The 25,797-nt window shown below is 56.2% G+C and overlaps 1 protein-coding gene across 4 annotated transcripts; it reads left to right on the forward strand.

Annotated features, from left to right (window-relative positions):
• Window positions 1-1,366: 1,366 nt before the first annotated feature.
• LOC129524034 (double C2-like domain-containing protein beta) lies at window positions 1,367-24,880 on the forward strand. 4 transcript variants are annotated; one of them, XM_063703598.1, is made up of 8 exons: window positions 1,367-1,800; window positions 7,151-7,225; window positions 9,229-9,338; window positions 9,833-10,004; window positions 15,882-16,039; window positions 22,999-23,080; window positions 23,926-24,022; window positions 24,618-24,880. In XM_063703598.1, the coding sequence occupies exons 1-8, from the start codon at window positions 1,681-1,683 to the stop codon at window positions 24,752-24,754; spliced, it is 951 nt and encodes a 316-aa protein (XP_063559668.1). In that variant the 5' UTR covers window positions 1,367-1,680; the 3' UTR covers window positions 24,755-24,880. The 4 variants fall into 4 exon arrangements, with proteins under 4 accessions (XP_063559668.1, XP_055204275.2, XP_063559662.1 ...); XM_055348300.2 differs by having other exon boundaries at window positions 9,878-10,004; XM_063703592.1 differs by lacking the exon at window positions 1,367-1,800 and having other exon boundaries at window positions 5,880-7,225.
• The last annotated feature ends 917 nt before the right edge of the window (window positions 24,881-25,797 follow it).

Genomic DNA, 25,797 nt, shown 5'->3' on the forward strand with positions numbered 1-25,797 from the left:
GCACCTCCTACACCCCAGGCACACTGTGCTGTGAGGTGGATACTACCGTTGTCTCCATTTTACAGATGAGCAAACTGAGGCATAAAGACGTTAGATAAGCTGGCCACACAGCAGGGAAGTGCACGCTGGGATTTGAACCGAGGAGACTGATGTCAGAGGGCAGGTCTTGCACCCCACACTGCTGCAAAGACAGAGACATGTGCCTGATCCGTGTTAGAAGGGGATGATCTAGACAAATGCCACTCCCATCACCAGCTCAGAATAAAGGACACTCCACACTCGTGGCCTTTCATTAGCCAATTTCCCTGCAGACCCAAGAAACTTTGTTATGCCTGGGCCCAGCACTCGCCCAGAGATCTGCAAACTTGTTCTATAAAGAAGGGCTGGATTATAAATATTTTCAGCTGTGCAGGCCATAGGGTCTGCTTCTGAAGTAGGAAAGCAGCCGCAGACGAGATGTACATGATGGGCCTGGTCAGGTGTGGCCGTAATTGGATCTAGATCCATGTTGGGAGCCTAGCTCAGAGCCTGAAGAGCACAGTCTTTCAAGTTTGGCCTTCCCTTATCCCAGGATCACACCAGCCACTAAGCCTGCACCTGCTGGTTGGCCTGTGGTTGGAATCGTCACCTCCCCCAGCCCCTCTTTGCCATTGGCCAACTCCTACTCATCCCTCATGGCTCAGGTGAAGCATCACCTCCTCCAGGAAGCCTTCCCTGGTGGTCCCAATTCACATGGGCTCCCCATGGCTCCCGGCTCACCAGACTCTACTGCGGCAAATTATTTCCATTTGTTCCTCCCCTTAGGCTGTGCTTTCCTTGGGGTAGGGACTCTGCCTCACAGATGTCCATCCCCTAGAGTCTGGCATGTTGTAAACACTTCGTAAATAATGAAGGAATGTGACACCAGTTGACCAGCCCTGCAGCCTGGGAGCAGGCTCTGGGCTTCTGAAGCCATCTGTGAATGTGCATCTTGCTGTCTGCGGACTGCCCCCAAGCTCTGCCCCCCACCATCACCTCGGCCTTCATGCTGGGAGCCGCTTCTGCATGGAAAGCCACAGCTGCTATGAGTGATTGCCCCCGGGGAGGGAGGCAGCTGCACCCAATTATGGCTGCACCCTCCCCCTGGCTTTTGGGAGTTACCATTGCCATTGAGAGACTTGGGGGCAGCAGTATGAGGACTCAGCTGGCTCCTCACAGCCTGCTCAGGGTTCCCAATGGGCCAGAGAGACAGAGGAGCTGCCGTCCTGTGTGTTGGCTGGGGGACTGTTGAGCAAATCAGCTGATCTTCCTGGCCAGGGCCTGTCCCTCTCAAAGCCTCATCTCCTCCGCCTTGTGTGATCCTTGTGACATTTCACAGGTGAGGGAAACTGAGGCACGGGGCCCAGACTGGCAGTTGCACCAGGAGGGCAGGAACTCCTTTGGCTGGGTGCCCAGCTCAGGTGGGCCACGCACTGGGCCAGACAGGGAACTGGAGTGACCCACCTGACTTCTCTGGGTCTCAGCTCCTCCTCTGGAAAGTGGGGAGATTATTGTGACTTCCCAGGGTTGGGTGGGACTGGGAGGATGGGTGAGGGGCTGGCATAGAGCAGGTGCTTGGTTGGTGGCAGCCGCCATGGAACGGTGGCACCTGCCCAGGCCAGGCTCATCTGGTCTCACAGGGGCAGGCGAAGCCTCTCCAAGATGGGGCCAGGGTGGGACCTGTGCCCTCCTCTGTCCGCAGCCGCCCTGGGCACGCTGGACTTCAGCCTGCTGTATGACCAGGAGAACAACGCCCTCCACTGCACCATCACCAAGGCCAAGGTAGGCCCCGCCAGCCTGCCCCCAAATTCCCTGGCCCGGGGTCCTCGAGAGGGCCTAGGTCAGGGAGGCCAGACCACACCACTCCCCAGGTTCCTGTCCAGGCTTTTGGATGTCTGCGCTGTGTGGGGTGTGGGGCCAGGAAGGAATTCTTCTTTAAACCTTCTTGAATACCCATCCCCAAGAAAGGCCTTGGACAGTCAGGCATTGCGGGGAGCAAAGAAACAGATGAGAATGGGAAGATGAAGGCCTGGACCGAGGACCCTCGAGCCTGGGGAGGGGCTGCTGATAGGCAAAGAGAGGGGCAGGGTGATGTCTGTCCTGCAGGCCAAGGGAGGGCGGGTTGGGTGCTGGTGCCTCCAGGCCTCCCAGACGCCCTGAGGAGTGGGGACCCCACTTTGCACCCTGGAAGCCGAGCCACTGTAGGAGGCCGATGCCACTCCAGGCAGGGTGTCCAGGGCCTGAGCCCAGAGGCCCTCTGAGCCTCACTACGTGGGCTGGGGTTGTGGGTGCCTGTGGACCCCTCTGCTGCCTGGCCCGGTCCCTGGTGCTGCCCTCTGCAGCCTGGCCCGGCCCCTGGTGCTCCCCTCTGCAGCCTGGCCCGGCCCCTGGTGCTGCCCTCTGCAGCCTGGCCCGGCCCCTGGTGCTGCCCTCTGCAGCCTGGCCCGGCCCCTGGTGCTGCCCTCTGCAGCCTGGCCCGGCCCCTGGTGCTGCCCTCTGCAGCCTGGCCCGGCCCCTGGTGCTGCCCTCTGCAGCCTGGCCCGGCCCCTGGTGCTCCCCTCTGCAGCCTGGCCCGGCCCCTGGTGCTGCCCTCTGCAGCCTGGCCCGGCCCCTGGTGCTGCCCTCTGCAGCCTGGCCCGGCCCCTGGTGCTCCCCTCTGGCTCTGCCACTCAAGCATGTGTCAGCTCCATGTTCTCAACTGTCCTGTTCCCTTCCCCTCACCCCATCACTCCCTGTGGGAGGAAGGTGCCAAAATTGATGTTCTCTCGCAAGGTAAGGGCCTGCATGGCCAGTAGAGTCTCCGTAGTAGTGCCATGGAAGGGCCTGAGTCAGCCCAGCTCAGATCCAGCGGCTTCCCACAGAGCTGCCTGGGCCCAGCCCCACCCAGCCTCCCAACCTGCAGGCCCCCTGCCCCTCCTCCCAGCCTGGCAGCGAGGGCTGTCCTTGGCACCATGGCCACCCAGCAGGACAGGCTACTGCGTGCCACCCCAGGCTGTCTCCCAGCCCAGCCTGGGCCACATGTGGACTGCCATGGGTAGGTGTGAGTGCCATCCACGCCAGCCTCAGGGCCCTGGTAGGGCACTGAGAGGCCTGCACGCTCCATCCCACCCCTGCCCTCTCCTCTAGAACCACCCATGCTATGACTCAGGGCATGTCCAGCCCTGCCTGGCGGGGGCTCCAGCCCACCCCTAGGAGCAGAACTGAGCATTTGTCAAACCCCAGCTGTGCCAAGGTAGAGACCAAGCTAGACCCTTCCTCCTTTCCCTCTGTCCAACTTTGTAGAGGTGGTCCAGGCCTGGGGACTGGAGAGGTGCCAGCTGCCAGGCCACTCTGGCCAAAGCCCACCCCTTCCTCTCTCCATGCCAGACACCAGGGCCTTCCCTTCCCAGCTCCAGGTGCGTTTGTGTGTATGCACATACATGGCTGTATGTGTGTCTCTGTGTGTACATGTGTGGTACCGTGCGTGCACACATGTAATTGTGTGTCCACTTTGGGCTGTATCCCTCAGGTATCAGAAGTGGGGGTGGGAGGCCCAGTTCCTTCTCTGTGTAAATCCAGTTCTGTAGGGAAGGGGTGGTGCAGGCTGGGGAAGAGCTGGGGCTCTGGGCTGGGGTGTGGGGAGGGTCCCAGGGTGGGTGAGCTGAAGCAGGGCTGGCCTCTGGAGGGCCAGGGTGGGGGCTGGACACCCTGGGGTGCACCCTTGCTTGTCCCCCCTTAGAAGGGTCAGTCTCAGTTTGCCCATCTGTAAATAGGGTTGGTTGTCCCTGCCCTACATGCCTGTTGTGAGCATTAAATGAGTTAACACGCGGCCCCTGGCACTACCAGTTCTGGGAGACTTTTTATTTTTATTGTGGTAAAATACACAGATATACATTTCCCACCTCAACCACTTTTTTTTACTTCTTCCCTCAGCGCTCAACCATTTTTAGCATACAGTTCAATTGTGCTAAGTACCTTCCACCTTCACACTGCTGTGAAACCCATCTCCAGAGCCCTCTTCAGCTTGCAAAACTAAACTGGGCCCATTAAACAACAGCTCCCCCTTCCTCCTCCCCTGGCCCCTGGGGAGGCTGCCATTTGGCTTCCTTCTCTATGGATTTGACTATTCTAGGGACCTCATGTAAGTGCAGTCTCCCGGTATCTGTCCTTTTGAGTCTGCAGTCCCCGGGATCTGTCCTTTTGAGTCTGCCTTCTTTCACTCCGCAGAATGTCTTCAGGCTTCATCCCCATTGCAGCACGTGTCAAAACTTCCTTTTCAGGCTGAATGATACTTCAGACTAGAAAGCTCCTCTTCTGAACACTTCACCAGCAACAGCCTCTGAGAGGCCCAGGGCGGGGCAGGGCTAGGTTTTTGGGGAGAGGCTCTCCTCTCAAAGCCAGGCCCCCCATCTGTTCCCTCAGTGCCAGTACCAGCCAGGGCCTCCCCCGGGGCCGCTTCCGCCCATCCCCCCGTATTAGTCCATTTTCATGCTGCCAATAAAGACATACCTGAGACTGTGTAATTTATAAAGGAAAGAGGTTTATTGGACTTGCCGTTACACATGGCTGAGAAGACCTCACAGTTATGGCTGAAAGTGAAAGGCACTTCTCACATGTTTGGTGGCAAGAGAGAGAATGAGAGCCAAGGAAAACGGGTTTCCCCTTATCAGGCCATCAGATCTCGTGAGATGTATTCACTACCTCAAGGACAGTGTCAGACCATGAGATCTCGTGAGACATATTCACTACGTCAAGAGCAGTCTGGGAGAAACCTCCCCTTGTGACTCGGTTATCTCCCACTGGGTCCTTCCCACAACCTGTAGGAATTATGGGAGTACAACTCCTGATGAGATTTGGGTGGGGACACCGCCAAACCACGTCACCTCCCGTGAGGCCCACCCCTAAACCATGGGATCAGTTTATGTCTCTTGCCAACTCCCAAGCTGGGGAGCATGTGCCCAAGGGCCCCACTAGCAGCTCCCTGCCCTGGAAACAGCCTCCCCACCTTCCCCTTCCGTGGACAGAGGTCAGGCTTCATGGGAGGCCAGCCCCACAGAAGGTGGAGGCACTGGCGGAACCCCAGGTCAGGGCCAGGGAAGCTGCCTGTTTGGGCACAGAAGTTGGTGGCAGCACAGTGACAGGGCCTCAGGCAGTGCCTGCTGGTCCTTTTGCTTTTGGCGAAATGTGTGGCTGCCCAGGGTGCTCAGGGAACTGCCGGGTGGAGGAGTAGAGAGCAGCAGCAGGGGCCTCGTCACAGTCCCGGGGTCTGAAGGACAGAGCAGGCATCCCTCCCGTCCCAGCATGACAGCGCCCCTCGACCCAGCCTAGCTCCCACGGGTGTCTCGGGGCACGGAGGTGGGACCACGAGAGCCACTGGAAAGACATACGCCAGAACATGTGGTGGCCCAGAGGTTTGTAAGTGAAACGTGTCGGGAAACGTGGCCCAAATGGAAACATTTTAAGCTACAACAAACAAATGTATAAGGACTGTAAGAATAAGACACAGCAGTCAGGCACCGCCTGGTCAGGCCGGGCCACCAGATTCCCAGAACTCTGCGCTTCAGGCACTTGGTGGGAGAGGTGCAAGGCAGGGTGAGGGAGTTGGGTTTGGAAGAGCAGCCTTGTCACCTTGAGCACGTGTAGGGCCACTGAGCCAGGCCCTGTCCCAGAGGCAGCCCCACAGTGCAGGGCACAGCTCAGATGCACCCAGCAGACCTCAGCCACTTCTCCGGCGTCTCATGGGGGCCTGGCGTGCAGGGAAGGGAGCAAACCCTGCCTGCCAGGCCTTGTGTCCACACGGTCTCCCTCCCTCTCACTCCAGCCCTAGGAAGGTGGGATTATTACACCCCTGCCCTTTTTTTTTTTTTTTTTAACTTGAGACAGGGTCTCACTCTGTCACCCAGGCTGGAGTGCAGTGGTGCGATCACGGTTCACTGCAGCCTCCGTGTCCCAGGTTCAAGCGATCCTCCCACCTCAGCTTCTCTAGTTGCTGGAACCACAGGCACATGCCACCCCACCCAGCTAATTTTTTAGTTTTTTGAAGAGACAGGGTCTTACTGTGTTGCCCAGGCTGGTCTTGAACTCCTGGGCTCAAGCGCTGGGATTACAGGCGTGAGCCACCGTGCCCGGCCAACCCCTTTAACAGATGATAAAGCTGAGGCTTAGCGTGCAAAGTAACTCATCCACTTCCCAGCTGGTGAACAGGAGCTGAGCCTGGAGCCCAAGCCAGCCAGGCCCCCAAACCTCTGCCCTTTGCCAGTGGCAGGGAAGTAGGTGGTTGGAAGCCCCTGCCGCATCCCCCAGAGCTCCGTCAAACCGAGGTGGGGTGGGCCTGGGAGGGAGCCCCAGCCTTCCCTTGGAGATGGGCCTGGTGTGAGCCGCCGAGCTGCCTCCCCGGCCTGGCTGGGTAGAAGCCCTTTGAATACTATCCTGGGGTTGCCGGCTGCACCCCCACAGATGCCACAGCTGCCTCCCTGCATCCCTGTGCACCATCCCAGAAGGAAACAAATGCAATTTTCAGAGACAAGAGCCTGCTGAGGTCAGCAAAGCCCCTCTCTGTCCATGCTTCTGTGTGCCTCTGGCTGTGCACGCGTGGCTGGGTTTTCTAAAAGAACCAAAGTGAGAGAGGGGTGCCATCTTGTGGAGGGACCCTCTGTGGCCAGTCTGCTTGTGTGATCTCTGTGGACTGACTGGGAGTTGTGACAAATATGGCCAGAAATGGGGCCTAGTCTCGGACTGTGTCCCGGGGTTACGTGGATTTAGGGTCAGTGAGGGGCGTGGCCACTCAGGAGGCCATGCTTGGTAGATGGGGGACGGGAGTCAGGATGATGGCAGGGCCTGAGCAAAGCGGGGTGGAGAGGGAGGCTCAGAGAAGGGGGAGCCACCTGGCTTCCAGGATGAGGAGAAGAGAAAGTCTGTCCTGACAGAGGCCCCATGACAGCTGCCCTGGGCCAGGATGTTTTGGGGAGGGGAGATTGCATCAGCATTGAGCCATCCTCACTCCCTCCATCTGGAGGTGTGGGGCCCGGGGGCTTCTGTGAAACGGGCCATGAATGGACCCAGCCAGGAGACCCAGGGGACAAGGGCATCTGCAGGCCCTGTCAGTTCCATCTCCCCGATTTCCAGTTCACACCGTTTGCTGTTCTCTGCCCAGGGCCTGAAGCCAATGGACCACAATGGGCTGGCAGACCCCTACGTCAAGCTGCACCTGCTGCCAGGAGCCAGTAAGGTGAGGGGTTCCACCCAGGCCTGCCCACCAGCTGCACCCGCCCACCACCTCAGGCAATGCACTCTGGTCCTTTCGCTTTGGGGCCTGGACTGGGCTGCGGGCACCCAGGGAGGACCACAGCTGCCACTCCCCTCAGAGTCCAAGCAAGCTGATGGGACCTCAACCATTCAACTGCACACAGAGCACCCAGTCTGCCCCACACCCTGTTGCCTCCTGGGGACCTCACGAGTCAGCGTTACCTACCTGCTGATCTGGGGAAACCCCAGGAGAATTTCCAGGCCAGCATTTTATAAGAAGCATTCTCAGCTGGAAGTTACTATTAGGTGCAAACAAAGGACTCCGTGGTTAAATAACATGGGGAAACATTGTTAAACAGGTTTCTGTACCACAGGACTTCTCAGAGCATCTAACGTGTTGATGGGCTGTTCCCTGACTCTCCGTAAGGGGGATGAAGTGGGCAGAATCTGCCCCATGTGTTTGACCACAGGATGCCCTGACTCTCCATAAGGGGGATGAAGTGGGCAGAATCTGCCCCTCATTCCTACGCCGGATGACCCAAGCGTCCGACCACACATGTGCTCAGGGCACCAGCACAACAGGTGCATCTCAGACAGGAGAGAGAAAAATTGCTGTTAAATAAAAGCATCAAGGTGACCTTGGGCCATGGAAAGTCAGAACTTAATTAGACTTCCTTCTGTGCATCCTACACTTCAGTGCTGTTTTATTTTTAATTTCATGGGGCAGAGTCTGAGTTTACGTGGGGGCTAAATGGGTAGGCCTGGGGCCCACAGCAGCCCAGGAGGACCACCCCAGAAGGGGCCCTTCCCCCTTCTCTAGGGAAGGCAGGGCTGTAGGAGAAATGGCAGTGCCCCACCACCTACTCCTGGGGAAGAAATGGGCTCCCCACACCGGGTCTTGATGCCCTTATGCTGCAAGAAGGGCTCAGGGATGTGAGGGCCAAGGGCGAGTATGACCAGGGAAGTGTGCTCAGTGACCCTTCATTTGTGGGACTGGAGCCGGCAGTGCATGGCTGCCCAGTTGTAGGAAGTCCCCAGGACTTTCCCTAGTGTTTTATAAAGAGCAGTCTCCTTACAAACAGCTCCTGAAAGCAATGGGAGAGAGGGATTCCTGTGCTCTTTCCACAGTGGGGAACCTGATGCTGCCACAGAGCTGGAATTGGAAGCCCAGGCTGTCTGACCTCCCAGCCTGGGCCGGGTGTGGCAGGCATCAGACCGATTCAGACAAGGAGCTCAGAGCCGCTGGCACAGGAGGAGGGAGTGGCAGCAATATTCCAGCTCGGAGAGGCCACCCCCAAGGCAGACCCAAGGACGGGATGGGTTCCAGGCAGAGGGGACGGTCCACAAAGGCAGGGAATGCCCTGGGAAGGAGACTCCAGTTCCACACAGGCCTCCTGCAGAACCTACCCCGTGGCATCGGGCTGGAGGTGGGGTCCTCCTTGGATGAGCCTCCTATGGCTGCTGCCAACAAATGACCACAAACTTCGTGGCTTAAAGCAGCGAGTTTACTCTCGGACTGCTCTGCAGGTTAGAAGTCCAACAGTGGTCTCTCTCTGGGCTAAAATCAAGGTGTCGGCAAGGCTGCATTCCTTCTGGAGCCCGGGGAGCCCACAGTTTCCTAGCTCTTTCCAGCTTCTAGAGGCCATCGGCCCTCCTGGGATTGTGGCCCCTTCCTCCACCTTCACAGGGGGCCCCATTGCATCTCTCTGGCCCCCTTCCTTGGTGACGTCCCTGACTGTCTTCTCTGTCCATTCTTCTGCTTTTAAGAACCCTGTGACCACGTTGGGCCACCCAACAATCTAGGATAATCTCCCTATTCTAATGTCAGCTCATTACCAACCCTAAGTCCACCTGCAGCCTCAGTCCACTTGGCCATGTTGATAACACATTCACAGGCTCCAAGATGAGCATGTGGCCATCTCTGGGGGCCATTTTTCTGTTTGACACACACTTTGATGCTAATAAGATCATTTTTCTCTTCTCCAGGCAAATAAGCTCAGAACAAAAACTCTCCGTAACACTCTGAACCCCACATGGAACGAGACCCTCACTTACTACGGGATCACAGATGAAGACATGATCCGCAAGACCCTGCGGTGGGTGAGGGCCCCAGGCCGCCTGCTCCCTCCCCAACCCCCACTCCCACCCGGCTTTTCCTAATGAAGGCAGGACTGGAGGGTCAGATGGTCCCCTGTGGGTTCAACCTCATGCCAGCAACTCCAGCCTGGGGGCTTGAAGAAAGGCAGAAAGGTCTGCCCATGCCAATGGAGCCTGGTGGGTGGAAAAGGGTCACCCTGGCCCCAGTCCCCTGAAGGTGCTTCCTGGGGCCTCTCAGGGTGCTGGAGGTGGTTCCCTCCAGAGAACCGGCTCTCCCAGCCTCCTGGCTACTCCTGGCACTGGTTCTGCCTTCTCCTGTCCCCTCTTCCAACCTGAGGACACTTGTCCATGATGACAGTGCCTGATATCGTGCCACACTCTGCCCCTGTCAGGGCCCAGGCATCTTGTGCGTCTCCCACCCCAGACCAGGGCAGGGCTTGGGGCAGGAGAAGCCAGGGCTGGCCCTACCTGCGCACATCTCCACCATGCCCAGTGCGTCTGAGGCACTGGCTGTGCCCCTCACCACCGCCCCCGCTAGGATCTCTGTGTGTGACGAGGACAAATTCCGGCACAATGAGTTCATCGGGGAGACACGTGTGCCCCTGAAGAAGCTGAAACCCAACCACACCAAGACCTTCAGCATCTGCCTGGAGAAGCCGCTGCCGGTGAGAGGATTGATTGAGCACCTGCTGTGTACCTGGCTCGGTGGCAGGTGCTGGGAAGGCAGAACTTCCTGCCTGTGATGGGACTCATGAGGGGCAGAGTGAGAGGGGAGGGGAGACCAGGGAGGTGAGCATGGAGAGTCAAGGGGGTGGAGGTGAGGAAGGACCCTGGCTTTCACTCTGAGTGGCCACGGGAGGGTGCTAAGCTGAGGGATCACGGGGGATGACATTTTACCAGGCTTCAAGCTCAGGATGGCTTGAAGAAGAGGGAGGAGAGGGCAGGAGGCCTGGGGAGATGGGGAGAGATGGGCACAACCCTGGCCTGACCTTGGCAGCGGTAGGAGGGCTTGATTCTGAACCGGATGTGCAGGCAGCAGATAGGACGTCCTTGGGTGAGGGAAGGGCAGATCCAAGGTTTGGGGCCTGAGCCACTGAAGCCTGAGGGGCTGTTTGCTGCGCTCAGAGGACTAAGCAGGGACCATGGGTGGACAGGACGTGCAAGGAGCACGCTTGGAACATGTTAGACCTGAGTGCCTGTGAGATACGCAGAGGAGACAGCAGAGTATCCTTTCCTAGAAATGGCATTTGTCTCAACGTTATGTCAGAACAGATTTGCCCCCGGCCTGCTCCAGCAGCTACGCCCTCTGAGTCTTGGTCTCTATGTCCCTCTTCCCTCCCCTATCCTCCCTTGTCTATGGCCTCACCTTCACCTGGTTCATAGGGCTGGTGAAGCCAGGAGTCCCCCGTGCCACTGGGGTCAAGAGAAATCCTGGGGCCTCAGCCTCCCAGTGTTCAGGACACAGGCGGAGGCACGGTCCCCTCGATGGCACGTTGTCCCCCTAAGAGGACTGGGCAAGGGGCAAGTTTGGGAGGACAGAGCCCGGTGGCTGTTCCCAGTGTACCCAGCCCCAGTGGGGCCCGGGGACGTGGACTCACCTCGAGCTTAGCCCAAGTCAAGCCCCGGGGGCGAGTCAGCCTGAGGCCACGGCTTCTTCCTAGAATCCCAGTTACTTTTGCAGAATTTGATCCAATTTTATTCCTTGTCACATTCTCTCCCCGTCAGACATTTGTGTGATGGATATAACTTTTCCTGTTTTATTATTAGTCACTAACCACAGGTAACCCGGTTTTTCCACATGGTCTATGTCACTTAAGAAAGGCAACATCTTAGGAGGCCAAGGCAGGTGGGTCATGAGGTCAAGAGTTCGAGAGAGCCTGGCCAACATGGCGAAACCCCGTCTCTGCTAAAAATAAAAAAATTAGCCGGGTGTGGGGGTGCATGCCTGTAATCCCAGATACTCAGGAGGCTGAGGCAGGAGAATCGCTTGAACCTGAGAGGCGGAGGTTGCAGTGAGCCGAGATTGCACCACTGCACTCCAGCCTGGGTGACAAGAGCAAGAGCAAGACTCTGTCTCAAAAAAAAAAAAAAAAAGCAACACCAGCCCTGCCTTAGTGTTCCTGAGTTTTCATCACTGGCATAAACAAACAACCACGTGGGTATGTACGTGGGGTGTCAGCGTGTGTGTGTGTGTGCTCGTGTGTGAATTGTGTGTAAGAGCATATGTCAGTACGTGTCTGTGTGCGACAGTGTGTGTGTCCACATGTGTGGTGTGCGTTCGTGAAAGCATGTGCGTCCCTGTGCATGGCCATGATCAGGGCGTTGCTGGATGCGCTACCGGCTCATTGGTGCCATTCAGGGACTCACAGTGACCGCAGGAGTGCAGCTGGGGATGCACCCCTGGCAGTACAGCCACATTCTGGTGGTACTTTTATTATTATTATTTTTTTGAGACTGAGTCTTGCTCTGCCATCCAGGCTGGAGTTCAGTGGCAAAATCTCTGCTCACTGCAACTTCTACCTCCTGAGTTCAAGCAATTCTCATGCCTCAGCCTCCCGAGTAGCTGGGACTACAGGCGTGTGCCGCCACGCCTGGTTAATTTTTGTATATTTGGTAGAGATGGGGTTTCACCATATTGCCCAGGTGTCTCAAACTCCTGACCTTGAATGATCCACCTGCCTCAGCCTCCCAAAGTGCTGGGATTACAGGTGTGCGCCACCACACCTGGCTAATTTTGGTATTTTTAGTAGAGACGGGGGTTCGCCATGTTGGCCAGGCAAGTCTCAAACTCCTGACCTCCAGTGATCCTCCTGCCTCGGCCTCCCAAAGTGCTGGGATTACAGGCATGAGCCCCTGTGCCAGGCCTCTGGCGGTAGGTTTTAGAATTTACAGTCTGCGAACATTATCTGTTTTAAGGCAATACTGAGCAAGACCCAGTGGTCTTCATATGAAACAACCCGAAGTACAATGTCCCACCCCTGAAAAAAGAGCTAAAAATATGCCTGCTGGTTGGTTGGTTTTTTTTTTTTTTTAATGAGATGGAGTCTATGTCGCCCAGGCTGGAGTGCAGTGGCGCAATGTCGGCTTACTTCAACCTCCACCTCCCGGGTTCAAGTGATTCTTCTGCCTCAGCCTCCCAATAGCTGGGATTACAGGGGCCCGCCACCACACCCAGCTAATTTTTGTATTTTTAGTAGAGACGGGGTCTCACCATGTTGGCCAGGCTGGTCCTGTACTGCTGACCTCAGGTGATCTGCCCGCCTTGGCCTCCCAAAGTGCTGGGGTTACAGGCGTGAGCCACTGTGCCTGGCCCCTGCTGGTTTATATTGTTTAATTTTCACACCACACACACTGACACAAGCAGCACAGGGCATTGAGGCCCTCACACACAAAGCTCTGCCTGAGCGGCAGATAGCGAGATCTCGCAGGCCTGGCCTGATCCACCAGGAATGGCTGCCTGAGCACTGTGTTGAAAAGGATTCTGAGGTGGCATTGGAGCCCAGGGCAAATGCTAGGATCGATTAGCCATGTCTGCTCTGGGCGTGGGAGGTGGCGAAGGTGGCCGGTGGGGCATGTATGTCTTCCCTGCTCAACATCCCTGCTCACCTCACAGGAGTCTCATCTCCAGAAAGGGTTAGATGTAGCCAGAGGGACTCACTTTGGTGTTAGGCAGGGCACGGTTGTGAGCAAAAGGAGGTGGCTGGGGCTGCTTAGGGGGCATGGTTGTGAGCAAAAGGAGGTGGCTGGGGCTGCTTAGGGGGCACGGTTGTGAGCAAAAGGAGGTGGCTGGGGCTGCTTGGGGGGCATGGTTGTGAGCAAAAGGAGGTGGCTGCGGCTGCTTGGGGGGCACGGTTGTGAGCAAAAGGAGGTGGCTGGGGCTGCTTGGGGCACACGGTTGTGAGCAAAAGGAGGTGGCTGGGGCTGCTTAGGGGGCACGGTTGTGAGCAAAAGGAGGTGGCTGGGGCTGCTTAGGGGGCACGGTTTTGAGCAAAAGGAGGTGGCTGGGGCTGCTTAGGGGGCACGGTTGTGAGCAAAAGGAGGTGGCTGGGGCTGCTTAGGAGAGGAGCCTGTTAGAGTCCTAAGGGGATCCAGGGGGACACAGGGCTCAAGCTGGGCGTGTCCGCGTGGGCTCAAGCTGGGCGTGTCTGCATGGCTCAAGCTGGGCGTGTCTGGGTGGGTTCAAGCTGGGCGTGTCTGCATGGGCTCAAGCTGTGTATGTCTGGGTGGGCTCAAGCTGGGTATGTCTGGGTGGGCTCAAGCTGGGTATGTCTGGGTGGGCTCATGCTGGGTATGTCTGGGTGGGCTCAAGCTGGGTATGTCTGGGTGGGCTCAAGCTGTGTATGTCTGGGTGGGCTCAAGCTGGGTATGTCTGGGTGGGCTCAAGCTGGGTATGTCTGGGTAGGCTCATGCTGGGTATGTCTGGGTGGGCTCAAGCTGGGTATGTCTGGGTGGGCTCAAGCTGGATGTGTCTGGGTGGGCTCAAGCTGGGTTTGTCTGGGTGGGCTCAAGCTGGGTATGTCTGGGTGGGCTCAAGCTGGGTATGTCTGGGTGGGCTCATGCTGGGTATGTCTGGGTGGGCTCAAGCTGGGTTTGTCTGAGTGGGCTCAAGCTGGGTTTGTCTGAGTGGGCTCAAGCTGGGTTTGTCTGGGTGGGCTGAGGGCCTAGGAGAGAGGGTTTGGGGTGTGCAGCAGCCAGAACGAAGAAGCCGGGTAGTCTCGGGAGGGCAAGGAATGGAGAAGCATCAGGCTGGCTGGGGATGGGGAGGCCTGGAGCTGAGATCTGCCTTGAGAGGCAGGCACTGGCAGCTGCTGAGGCAGGGAAGGCACTGGATGGGCTCCCTACCTGGCTCCCAGCTTCTCCAGGGTGAGGAATGTACCAGAACTCTGTCTTTGGGGTTCTCCTGAGGGAGCCACATCCAGCACCCTGAGAGGCTCCAGGAAGCACCTTCAGGGAACTGGGGCCACGGTGACCCTTTTCCATCCACCAGGCTCCATTGTCATGGGTAGACCTTTCTGCCTTTCTTTGAACCCCCAGGCTGGAGTTGCTTGTATGAGGTTGAACGCACAGGGGACCATCTGTCCCTCCATTCCTGCCTTCACTAGTACAAGCCTCCAGTGGGCCCTTAGTGCCAGGCCCTTGCCCAGCCCTGAGGTATTAAAGATGACGCAGGTATTATCTGGATGCGGTGGCTCATACCTGTAATCCCAGCACTTTAGGAGGCTGAGGTGGGTGGATCACTTGAGGTCAGGAATTCGAGACCAGCCTGGCAGACATGGAAAAACCCTGTCTCTACCAAAAAATACAAAAATTAGACTGTGTAGTCCCAGCTACTCAGAAGGCTGAGGCAGGAGAATCGCTTAAACCCGGGAGGCAGAGGTTGTAGTGAGCCACGATCGTGCCACTGCACTCCAGCCTGGGTGACAAGAGTCAGACTCTGTCAAAATAAAAATTTACAGGTAGAGTTCCAACTTCAAGGAACTTAGGGGCTGGGGCAGACCCCTGAGGAAGCAGGGGGCCACACCGGGCCATGACAGGATAAACCAGAGGCAGTGGGCACGCAGAGGGGAAGGCCAACCCACCCTGAGGGTCAGAAAAGCCCCCCAGGCCCAGAAGGACCAGCAACTTATCAACGGTGAACACTGAGGAGGTCAGAGGAGGGTGCTGGAGCTGTGGATTAAGGGTGCACAAAGGTGTGGAGGTGGGACCCGGCTTCAAAGCCAAGGGAAAGTCAGGGCGGGCTGTGAGGAGGACCTGGTGGAAGACCGTCCGCGGAAGCCGAGCGCGCCAGGCCGGGGGCTGCAGACCCGTGAAGGGCCGCTTAGCACTAATGTTAGGCTCTGTGTGCCTTGCAATCTGTGGCCACCATGCAGCTCTGTCCTTAGGGCAAAAGCAGCCATAGAGAAGCATCACGGAGCTGGCAAGGCTGCGTTCCAACAACATGGTGTTAATGGAAGCTGAAGTGTGAATTTCATGTCATTTTCATGTGTCACAAAATATTTTTCATTTCATTTTTCTTTCTGCTATTCCAAAAAGTAAGAACCAGCTGGGCATAGTGGCTCATGTCTGTAATCCCAGCACTTTGGGAGGCCAAGGTGGGAAGATCCCTTGAGCCCAGGAGTTTGAGATCAGCCTGGGCAAAATAGTGAGACCCCTGTCTCTATTTTTTTGAAAAAGAAATTGTTTAAAATAAGGGTAAGAGCCATGCTTAGCTCACATCCCACACAGAGCCAGGCTTCGGGCCTGATCTGGCCCCCGGGCTGCAGTTGCCAACCCCTGGGCTGGCCCTTGCTGGGCTGTGAAGGCCACCGTAGGCCACATGCAGCCAAGAACAGGGAGGGTGTGGGTGAGATCCAGCCCTGGAAGAGCCCTTGGGAGGGAAGAGATGACAGAAGGGCTGTGAGTTCACAGTGAGGCCACTCACCAGGGACCGTGACCAGGCCCGGCTGCAGCAGCTGGATGGGCGGGCTCAGGAAGAGGAGGCCAAGGACGGCCAAGAGAGGGGTGGGAGCAGGTGAGGACTGAGTGACCGTCCCGTCCAACAGGTGGACAAGACCGAAGACAAGTCCCTGGAGGAGTGGGGCCGCATCCTCATCTCCCTCAAGTACAGCTCGCAGAAGCAGGGCCTGCTGGTAGGCGTCGTGCAGCGCGCCCACCTGGCCGCCATGGACGCCAATGGCTACTCGGACCCCTACGTGAAAACGTGAGTGTGCCGTGCATGTGACCACCTGCCACATCTTCACCTCCAAGGACGGGGGTCCGTGTGCCAGCTCCGTGGTCCCAGGTGGCAGGCACCCAGGGAGTGCCTGAGGTACAGGGGCGCCTGCCACATCTTCACCTCCAAGGACGGGGGTCCGTGTGCCGGCTCCGTGGTCTCAGGTGGCAGGCACCCAGGGAGTGCCTGAGGTACAGGGGCGCCGTGTTCCCTGATGGGCTACCTTGGCAACTCCAGGGGTTAAGCATGGCCAGCCCATTTCACAGATGGGGAAACTGAGGGACAGAGAAGCTGAGTGGCTTCCCAGGGTCATGCAGATATTAGTTATCACCTGATGCTATGTCCAGGCCTCTCTGTGACTGAGGGGCCCAGGAGGGGCCATGAGTCGGAGGAGGGGACAGAAGGCGGGGCCAGTGCCAGGGGTAGCCAGGAGGCTGGGGGAGGATGCAGAGGAACTCTGCCAGGCCTTTGCAACTGCCCACATTTGCCCAGCCCTATACTGGGGCCACAGATGTGGATAAGAGTCCACCCAGCTCTACCAACAGGGCTGATGGTGGGCCTGGGGAGAGATACTAACTCAGGGGGCCATGCCAGGTGGCCTGGGCCACAGAGCTGTGGAGCTGTGAGCCTGGTCAGGAGAGGCTGTGTAGCTCTGAGAGCCAGGCAGGAGCTGGCGACCCTTTGGAGAGGGTGCTACCGGTGCCACAGTGACTACCGTCAGTGCTCGGGGCTCTTCAGAAACTAGGTAGGTATGAGTGTGAGCTCACAGGGAGACTCTGGAAAAGTGAGACTTGGGGAGGAATTTAGTTCAGCAGAAAGGAGGGGCAGGTGCTTCAGGGAGGGGGAATGACAGAGGGATGGCCCTGACCTAGGGGACACCAAGGACCCAGGTGACTAAGGCCTCAGGGACATCTTGGCACCATGAGGAGGCCAGTACTCCTCGTGGCACAGCTCTAGGGGCACCATTCCCATGGCCATGATCATATTTCTGTCACTTTAAAAATTGTATGTGGCAGGTGCAGTGAGTTACACTTACATTCCCAACACTTTGGGAGGCCAAGGCAGGAGGATTGCTTGAGGCTAGGAGTTTGAGACCATCCTGGGCAACATAGTGAGACCTCCATCCCTACAAAAAAATTAAAAATTAGCCTGGTGTAGTGGCATGTCCCTGTAGTCCTAACTACTTGAGAGGATTGCTTGAACCCAGGAATTTGAGACCAGCCTTGGCAACATACTGAGACCTTGTCTCTACAGTTAAAAATAGTAATAAATTAGGCCGAGTGCAGTGGCTCGTGCCTGTAATCCCAGTACTTTGGGAGGCCGAGGCGCACGGATCACCTGAGGTCAGGAGTTTGAGACCAGCTTGGCCAATATGGGGAAACCCATCTCTACTAAAAACAAAAAAATTAGCTGGGTGTGGTGGCGGGCGCCTGTAATCCCAGCTACTTGGGAGGCTGAGGCAGGAAAATCACTTCAACCTGGGAGGCGGAGATTGCAGGGAGGCGGAGATTGCAGTGACCGGAGATCACACCACTGCACTCCAGCCAGGGTGACAGAGCGAGACACTGTCTCAAAATAATAATAAACAAATAAAAATAATATGACAATAATGGGATGGCCACTTTGGGAAGCAGCTGATAGTTCCTCAGAAAGTTAAACACAGAATCACCATTTGATCTGGCAATTCCACTCCTAGTTATATACCCAAGAGATAAGAAAAACATGTCCATCCTAAAACTTGTGCAGGAATGTTCATAGCAGCACTATCCACAACAGCCAAAAGTGGAAACACCCCAAGCGTCCGTCCACTGATGAATGGATACACAAATGAAGTCTGTCCCTGCAGTGGAATATCAGCCCTAAGAAGGAGTGTAGCAGGTGCGTGGACTATCAGCCCTAAGAAGGAGTGTAGCAGGTGCGTGGAATATCAGCCCTAAGAAGGAGTGTAGCAGGTGTGTGGAATATCAGCCCTAAGAAGGAGTGTAGCGGGTGTGTGGAATATTAGCCTTAAGAAGGAGTGTAGCAGGTGCATGCTACACGGTGGGAGGACCTTGAAAACAAGATGCTAAGCGAGAGAAGCCAGACACAGACGGCCACGTGTTGCAGGACTCTATTTCTATGAAGTGTCCAGAATAGGTCAACCCACAGAGGCAGAGACTAGATTTGTGGTTGCAGGAGCCAGGGGAAGCTTGAGGGGACATGGGCAGTGTGTAGAATGTGGTACTATGAAGTTAAAAATGAATAAATTTGAACTAGAGGAATTATTGTAACATGGACAGCTGTCGAAAACACAACAAACGACACACACAGTAGGATACTGGTTTGCGTATATATGTGTTTTTTCTTCTGACTTGTCATTGACTTAAATCTCACGCGTATATATCCTTGCAGGAGGATATGCAATCTGAAGCCAAAATGGTGTGATTTTTTTTTTTTTTTGAGACAGAGTCTTACTCTGTTGCCCAGGCTGGAGTGCAGTGGCGTGATCTCAGCTCACTGCAACCTCTGTCTCCCAGGTTCAAGCAGTTCTCATCCCTCAGCTTCCCAAGTAGCTGGGATTACAGGCATGCGCCACCACGCCAGGCTAATTTTTGTATTTTTAGTAGACGGGGTTTCACCATGTTGGCCAGGCTGGTCTTGAACTCCTGACCTCAAGTGATCCACCCACCCTGGCCTCCCAAAGGGCTGGGATTACAGGCGTGAGCCACTGTGCCCGGCCTATGGTGTGACATTTTTAAACCAGTTTCAATGCCCACCTGCCAGATGGACAGGAATTCCAGGGTCACCTGCTGGGTTGCCCAGAAAGCAGAGTCTTACCTGCTGTGACAGACGGTCTGGTCAACTTCCACAGGCAGGTGGGGGGCCATCTGGGCAGGGCCTGTCCACTGTACCACAAGCTCCTCCCTGCCACAGGTGGCTGTTGTGGGTGCTGCTGGACCCCTGCAGCTGGGTCCCACCTGCCAGCCGTGGGCCAGGTCACGTGGCCTTTCAAAGACAGGCCGAGCTGTGGGCCACTCCCTATATCTGAGCCACGCCTCACCTGAGACCTCCACGTCTGTTTCAGACACCCTGGGTGAGACACGAGGGCTGCTGCTCAGGGCTCCTCAGGGGTCCCCATCTCTGAAAGGCCCCTTCATGGACCAGGGGCCTCTTCCTCACTAAAGCAGAGGAAATAAGGGCACAGATTAGATGGTAAGAGGGGCACCCCTCAGCTGCATCCTAGACCTGGAAGAGAGTGTGGCCTGTGCCCCAGAAGAAAGGGAGGGACGTATCTAGCGGTTGATGCTGAGGGCCAAAGCTAGATGGGTCAAGGCCTTTTGTCTGCACTATTATTTTTATTTGTTTTCTTTATTTCTTCCTTTCTTTTTTGAGACAGTGACTCACTCTGTCACCGGGCTGGAATGCAGTGATGCGATCACAGCTCACAGCAGCCTCAAACTCCTGGGCTCAAGCAGTCCTTCCCCCTCAGCCTCCTGAGTAGCTGGGACTACAGGTGTGCACCACCATGCCTGGCTAGTTGTTTTTTGTATTTTTTGTAGAGACTGGGTTTTGCCGTATAGGCCAGGCTGGTCTCAAACTGCTGGACTCAAACGATCCTCCTAGCTCGGCCTCCCAAAGTGCTGGGATTACAGGTGCAAGCCACCATGCCCAGCTAGCACCATTATTTTTATAAAGCTCATCTCTGGTGATACTTGCCCCAGTTTCCCCAGGCTGGAAGTTGACCCCAGGCCCAGCTCTTGAGGGTTTGATGGAAAACCCCAGGAGTAGCAGTGCCTGTGACAATCGCTGACATGTCAAGTTACACGCAATATCCCTGAGCTGCGCGATGGCTGCGTGTGACGCGCTCAGCAGCCTGTGCTGTCGCTCCTGTTGTTATCTCCATTTCATGCCAGCGAAAATGGCAGTAACTGGCAGCAACGTGCTGTGCCACCCTGGGCAACTCCCTTCTCTGGCTGTCTTATGTATAACCAGAAGGGGTTTCTTCTCAAAGCCACAGGCAAGCAGAAGGCACTGTGCAGAGGGCTCAGAGGTACACGGCACAGGGCGGCTCTGTGAGCCCCGGTGGCCAGGACCACTGTCCTGACAGCAAGGGAGGGAGAGACGCCACAGGGTGGGCCTCAGGGGCTTTGCAGGGTGGGCTTGTGCCAGAGTAGGGTGTGCTCAGGGAGGGTGCTGAGGGATCTCCCCAGAGTGGTCAGATGAGGAGGGAAGGGCACTTCTGGTAGAGAAAATAGCAGAACAGAGGGCAACGCTGGCGGAACTGTCCATGGCTGAAGGTGCCGAGGCTGGAGCCTGTCGTGGAAGTCTGGTGGCTGAGTGAGGGGTCACCAGATGGGCACAAGTTGTCCAGGCTGAGGGTGCAGAGATCCCAAAACAACTTTCCTTCCAGGGGCTTGTGAAGGCAGGGCACGCAGGACCCTTCTGTCCCTGCTCCTCACCCGTCACCAAACAGGCCAAGGACAGTTCACAGCAGACACAATACCAATACGTAGAGAAATGGCCAAGGAGCATAGTAAGTAACTAAGGAAATCCGCTGTTTCCGGGTGGCGGGCTTAGGGGAATCCCCCCAAACTTTTTTAAAATCAGGTTTATTGAGGTACAGGTTGAGCGTCCCAAAGCTGTAAATCCAAAACCCCAAACATTCCAAGCACCGACATGACGCTCAAAGGGAATGCTCATTGGCGCGTTTGGGATTTCAGATTTTTGAATTTTTGAGTTAGGGATGCTGAACTGGTAAATATACTGCAAAGATTACGAAATATGAAAAAATCCAAAATTCAAAACATCTGGTCCAAGCATTTCAGATAATGGATCCTCAACCTGTATCATTCATATCCAGTGAGTTTTTCTTTTCTTTTCTTTTTTTAGAGACAGGGTCTTGCTCTGTTGTCCAGGCCAAAGTGCAGTGGCGCAATCATAGCTCATTGCAGCCTTGAACTCCTGGGCTCAAGCATCTTCCCACCTCAGCACTGTGAATAGCTGGGACTACAGGCATGCACCACCATGCCCAGCTAATTTTTAATTTTTTGGTAGAGATGGGGTCTCGTTGTATCACCCAGGCTAGTATAATCTTGTTTCCACCACCAGAATCAACATAGAGAATATGACCCCAGAAAGTTCCCTGGCCCCAGGCAACCACTCACCTGTTTTCTGTCTCAATAGTGTTGCGGTTTCCAGACTTTCCCATGAAACAGTCAGATAGTGTGTTGCCCTGTGAGTCCGGCTTCTTTCACACGGAGGAATGCGTTTGAGATTCATCTGTCAGTTGCATGTACCAAGAGTTTGGTCCTTTTTGTTGCTAAGTGGTCTTCCATTGTGTGGGTAAACCACAAGTTTGTTGTTGATGAGTTCCCCAGTTGAAGGGCGTGTGGTTGTTTGCAATTTTTGGTGATGGTAGAAAGCTGCAATGAACAGGTTTTTGTGTGGACATATGTCTTCATTTCTCTCTCCTAATCCCAACTTTTGTCCACATGCATTTTCTAGTGCTTCTGTAATAAACCAGTATTATTTATGCCATGAAAGTCACAATTTTAAAATATGCAAAGTAAAGCAACTATGAGATATCATTTTCTGCCTGTCAAACCAGCAACGAGTTTTTAAATGATAGCATTCAGCTTTGTCGCAGGCACTGTGTGTCAACCATGCAGCCTTTCTGGAGAGGAACTGGGCAGAATAAGCTGGACACGGGCGTGTCTTTGGGCGGTGCCTTCACTTCTAGGGATGCAGGTTAAGCTGGACATGGGCGTGTCTTTGGGCGGTGGCTTCACTCCTAGGGATGCAGGTATTCGCTGGACAGATGTTTGTTAAGCTCCCTGGTGCCAGGCCCAGGGAGTTGGTCATGGGTGAGACCCCAGAGACCCCAGAGCACATTCAGCAGGGACAAGGCAATTGTCATGCAATTATCTATGCAGGAACAGGGTGAGAAGCTTTGCAAAGAAGTTGGGGACCTCTTGTCCCCTTCTCCAGCCTGCCTATGACCTCCCTGTCATAGAGAAAGGAGTCTGAGCCTGGCTTTCAAGCACCACACTTGTGCTTGCGGGCTGTGTGACCTTGGGCAAGTCACTCCCCCTCTCTGAGCCTCAGAGGAAGACAGCTGTTCTGCATCAGAGTCTAAGGCCTTAGTGGCTGTGGAGGGAAGAACATCTAGGTGGCCTCCCTGTGACTGCACAAAAGGTCTTGTCCTTCCTCAAAGCTCCAATGGAGGTAGTGGTGATGGTTGTACAACTCTGGGAGCCTACTAAAGGCTACTGCATTTTACACTTCAGAAGGATGGATTTTATGATATGTGAATTATATCTCAATAAATCTGCTATTTTATAAAAGAAGCTTGAGGCCGGGGGTGGTGGCTCACGCCTGTAATCCCAGCACTTTGGAAGGCCAGGGCAGGTGGATCACCTGAGGTCAGGAGCTAGAGACCAGCCTGGCCAACATGGTGAAACTCTGTCTCTACTGAAAATACAAAAATTACCTGCGCATGGCGGCACATGCCTGTAGTCCCAGCTACTCTGGAGGCTGAGGCAGGAGAATCACTTGAACCCGGGAGGCGGAGGTTGCAGTCAGCCATCTGAAAAAAAAAAAAAGAAGTTTGAACAAGAGACCAACTCTGCTAAAAACTCTGTTCTGGTGGGAAACGTGAGCTTTATGAAAATTAGACTTCCAGAAATGAGGAAAAACCCCTTTCCTAGGGGGATGGAGGGCGCCCCCCAGGGTTAACTTCAGGAATGTGTGTGTGAACAGAAGTGCGATGGATGAAGGGACCACTTGCTTCTCGAAAACAACGTCTCGCCTTTGCCACAAAATAGCGTTGGGAAAATCCAATGACTAGGACAAAAGAAGGGCCCAGGAATCTCTCTCCAGGGACAGAAAGCTCTTTGAATACCTGCTGGCTTGATCTATACCCCATAGCATGTCCCCATCCTCTGCCTGTCCATTGGATGTAATTCCAGATACCTGAGGCCAGATGTGGACAAGAAATCCAAACATAAGACAGCAGTGAAGAAAAAAACCCTGAACCCGGAGTTTAATGAGGTGTGAGGGGCTGGTGAAGCTTCATGAAGGCCATTCCTCTGCCCCACAGCAGTGGGGGTGTGGCTGGGTTTTCAAAAGGTCATGGCGCGATGGGGAGGGTGGTCAGAGACGGTGGGGAGGGGCCGCACCAAACCACAGACACAGGGGAGCTGGGGGACCCCTGGAAAGCTCTTGGCAGGACTTGTCGGATGTAGGGCTGGAGGGAGGGAAGTGTTGAGGGGAGTCCTGGGTTCTTATGGAGGCAACAGGGCAAAGAGGGGGTGAGAAAGATGGGGAGAAACTCTGTGTGGGGCAAGGGGACTCGAGACACCCTGGGGCCCCAGGAAGTCTTCCGCCCAAGGCGGCAAGTATGGCTGGAAATGCGGATTCCCCCCAAGGAACAAGAAGGAAAGAAGAGCAGAGGGGCTTTGGGTAGAGCCCACGCCACACCAGTGATCCAGAGGCAGGCAGGGGAGGTCGAGAAGATGCTTCCAGAGAGTGAGGGGAACCCCGGATGGAAGGGAGGGTCCCACAGAGAAGGGAGGGGTCAGCAAAGCCAGGCCCCAGAGAGGCCCAGGATGACAAGGACTGTGGGGCGTGCAGTGCCTCTGCAGTCAGGAGGCTCCCGGGGTGTGGGGAGAGCAGGCTCAGGGACAAGGAGCAAGCGGGCGAGGGGACAGGGGCCCTGAAGACCCCAGTGGAGCTCAGGGGGAAGTGGGCGAGACATGTGAGCATCCACCCCTCATCCACTCTGAGCACTGATCACCCCCGTCCCTCCTCTTTCCCTACACCTCATACCCCTCCTGGCCCCCGGCCAAGGCCCAGGCCTCGTGGCATCAGCCCTAACACTCCCTTCTTGCCAGCAGGAGTTCTGTTACGAGATCAAGCATGGGGACCTGGCCAAGAAGTCCCTGGAGGTCACCGTTTGGGATTACGACATTGGAAAATCCAATGATTTCATTGGTAAGGGGGCATAGTGGGAACACCGTCTCACTGTGTGCCTGTCCTGGATCAGGCCACAGCCCCTCTTTCCTGGTCCATGGGGAAAGCTGGAACCACGGACCACCTGCCCCTAGGTCAGGGGCCTCAGACCTTCTCCAGCCTGACCCTTGTGCCCCAGGAAGAGACAGACCCAGAGATGGAAGGAGTTCTGGGAGGGTCACACAGCACTCTGTGGTGGAGCACAGACAAGAGACAATGATGGGCAGTGCCTCGGGCTGGACTCTGAGCCCTAGAGGCCCCAAATTCCCAGTGGGCCTGGTGGCTGCGCATAGTGGGGCTGCCTGGCCCTTTCTCCCCTCTTCAGGCCCCCATTCCTTGACCCCTGATGCTGCCTCTGCACCCTGCCCCTATCCCTGCCCTGGTGGAAGAGAGACAGGGTGGCTGGGCCCTGACGGGGCCAGAGTGTGGCATGGAGGTCAGGTCCTGTTCATGCTCAGAACCCAGCGGGCAGTGGGAGAGGCTGGCCTTCGAGCACAGAACCTGGGAGGGGGCATGGGCCCCACGCCTGGGAGTTGGGGGTCCCTGTGCCCCAGCTGCCCCTCCTGTCCTCCTGCAGGTGGTGTGGTTCTGGGCATCCACGCCAAGGGGGAGCGCCTGAAGCACTGGTTTGACTGCCTGAAGAACAAGGACAAGCGCATCGAGCCCTGGCACACGCTCACAAGCGAGCTCCCAGGGGCCGTGCTCAGCGACTGATGCCCACCCGCCACTGCTACCCCTGCCGCCACCTGCACCCAGCACGGCCGGCCCCGGGCTTCCCCAGCAGCCACCAAGGCCTGTGGCCCCCACACTGGGGGAGATCCAGAACCCCTGCTTGGACACAGAGCCACTGCAGTCCTCGCTCGGAGGATGTGGAGGGCTCAGCCACTCTGGGACAGGGAGGGCAAGGAGCTGGGGTGGGGGGCTCTCAGCCCTCTGGCGCCCAAGTGGCCGGTGGTGGAAAGAGACCTCAGCACCTGCCCAGGGGAAGGGGACACGCCCATCTGGGAGCAAAGACCCTTCTAGAGGCCAGCCCTGGTTGAGAGGACAGGAGTGTGGGGGTGCCTTGGCAGACAGTGGGAACAGAGGAGGGAGGTGGTGAGCAGACAGACAGGTGGAGGATGGGACCTTGAAGACTGGCTGCTCCAGCCCAAGAAAGCCTGACTGCATCCCTCATCTCCTTCGCTGCTGGACAGATGGAAGAAGCGGGCCTGCCAGCCGAAAGTCTGCCAGAGTTCCCGGAGGCTCCTGATGACGGGTAAATTGGCACATGCTTCACTCAATTATTCCACAAGCCCTGGGGGTGAATGAGACACAGGGCCTGCCCTCAGGGAGTTCCCATCTAGTCAGGAAGCTGGGAACAAACCATTCCAACTGGGGTGAGAAATACCAAGACCAGCTTGGCCAGTCTGCAAGTACTGTGGGCTCTGTTGACTCTGCCGGGAGGTCAGGGAAGGCTTCCTGGAGGAGGCGGTGCTTCCATAAGGCCTATGGAGGGTGAGTGGGGGCTTCTAAAAGCAGTCCAGGCAGTGGGAGTGGTCTAAAACGGCCTGGAGAGAGAAAGCCAATGGGGCCGGGGTGCTGTGGACCCAGGGTCTCCTCTCCAGGGGAGGGTTTGTTAGGAAGGTGTGAGGCTCGAGGCAGGAGGTGGGGGACGTGATCGAAACACCATGGAGAAACTGGTGTGGGCTGAAGTTCAGACCTCAGACCCAAGTCTCCCACTCTGATCTCTTTCTACTCCTGAGGGACCTCAAGGGCGG

Source organism: Gorilla gorilla, chromosome 1 (assembly GCF_029281585.2).
Source record: "Gorilla gorilla gorilla isolate KB3781 chromosome 1, NHGRI_mGorGor1-v2.1_pri, whole genome shotgun sequence".
Classification (NCBI taxonomy): domain Eukaryota; kingdom Metazoa; phylum Chordata; class Mammalia; order Primates; family Hominidae; genus Gorilla; species Gorilla gorilla.

Coding starts and splice junctions, on each gene's coding strand:
- LOC129524034 (XM_063703592.1), top strand. CDS start 6,953: ATGTTTTGGGGAGGGGAGATTGCATCAGCATTGAGCCATCCTCACTCC. Junction 9,339..9,832: donor ATGATCCGCAAGACCCTGCG/GTGGGTGAGGGC, acceptor CACCATGCCCAG/TGCGTCTGAGGCACTGGCTG. Junction 16,040..22,998: donor TCGGACCCCTACGTGAAAAC/GTGAGTGTGCCG, acceptor ATGTAATTCCAG/ATACCTGAGGCCAGATGTGG.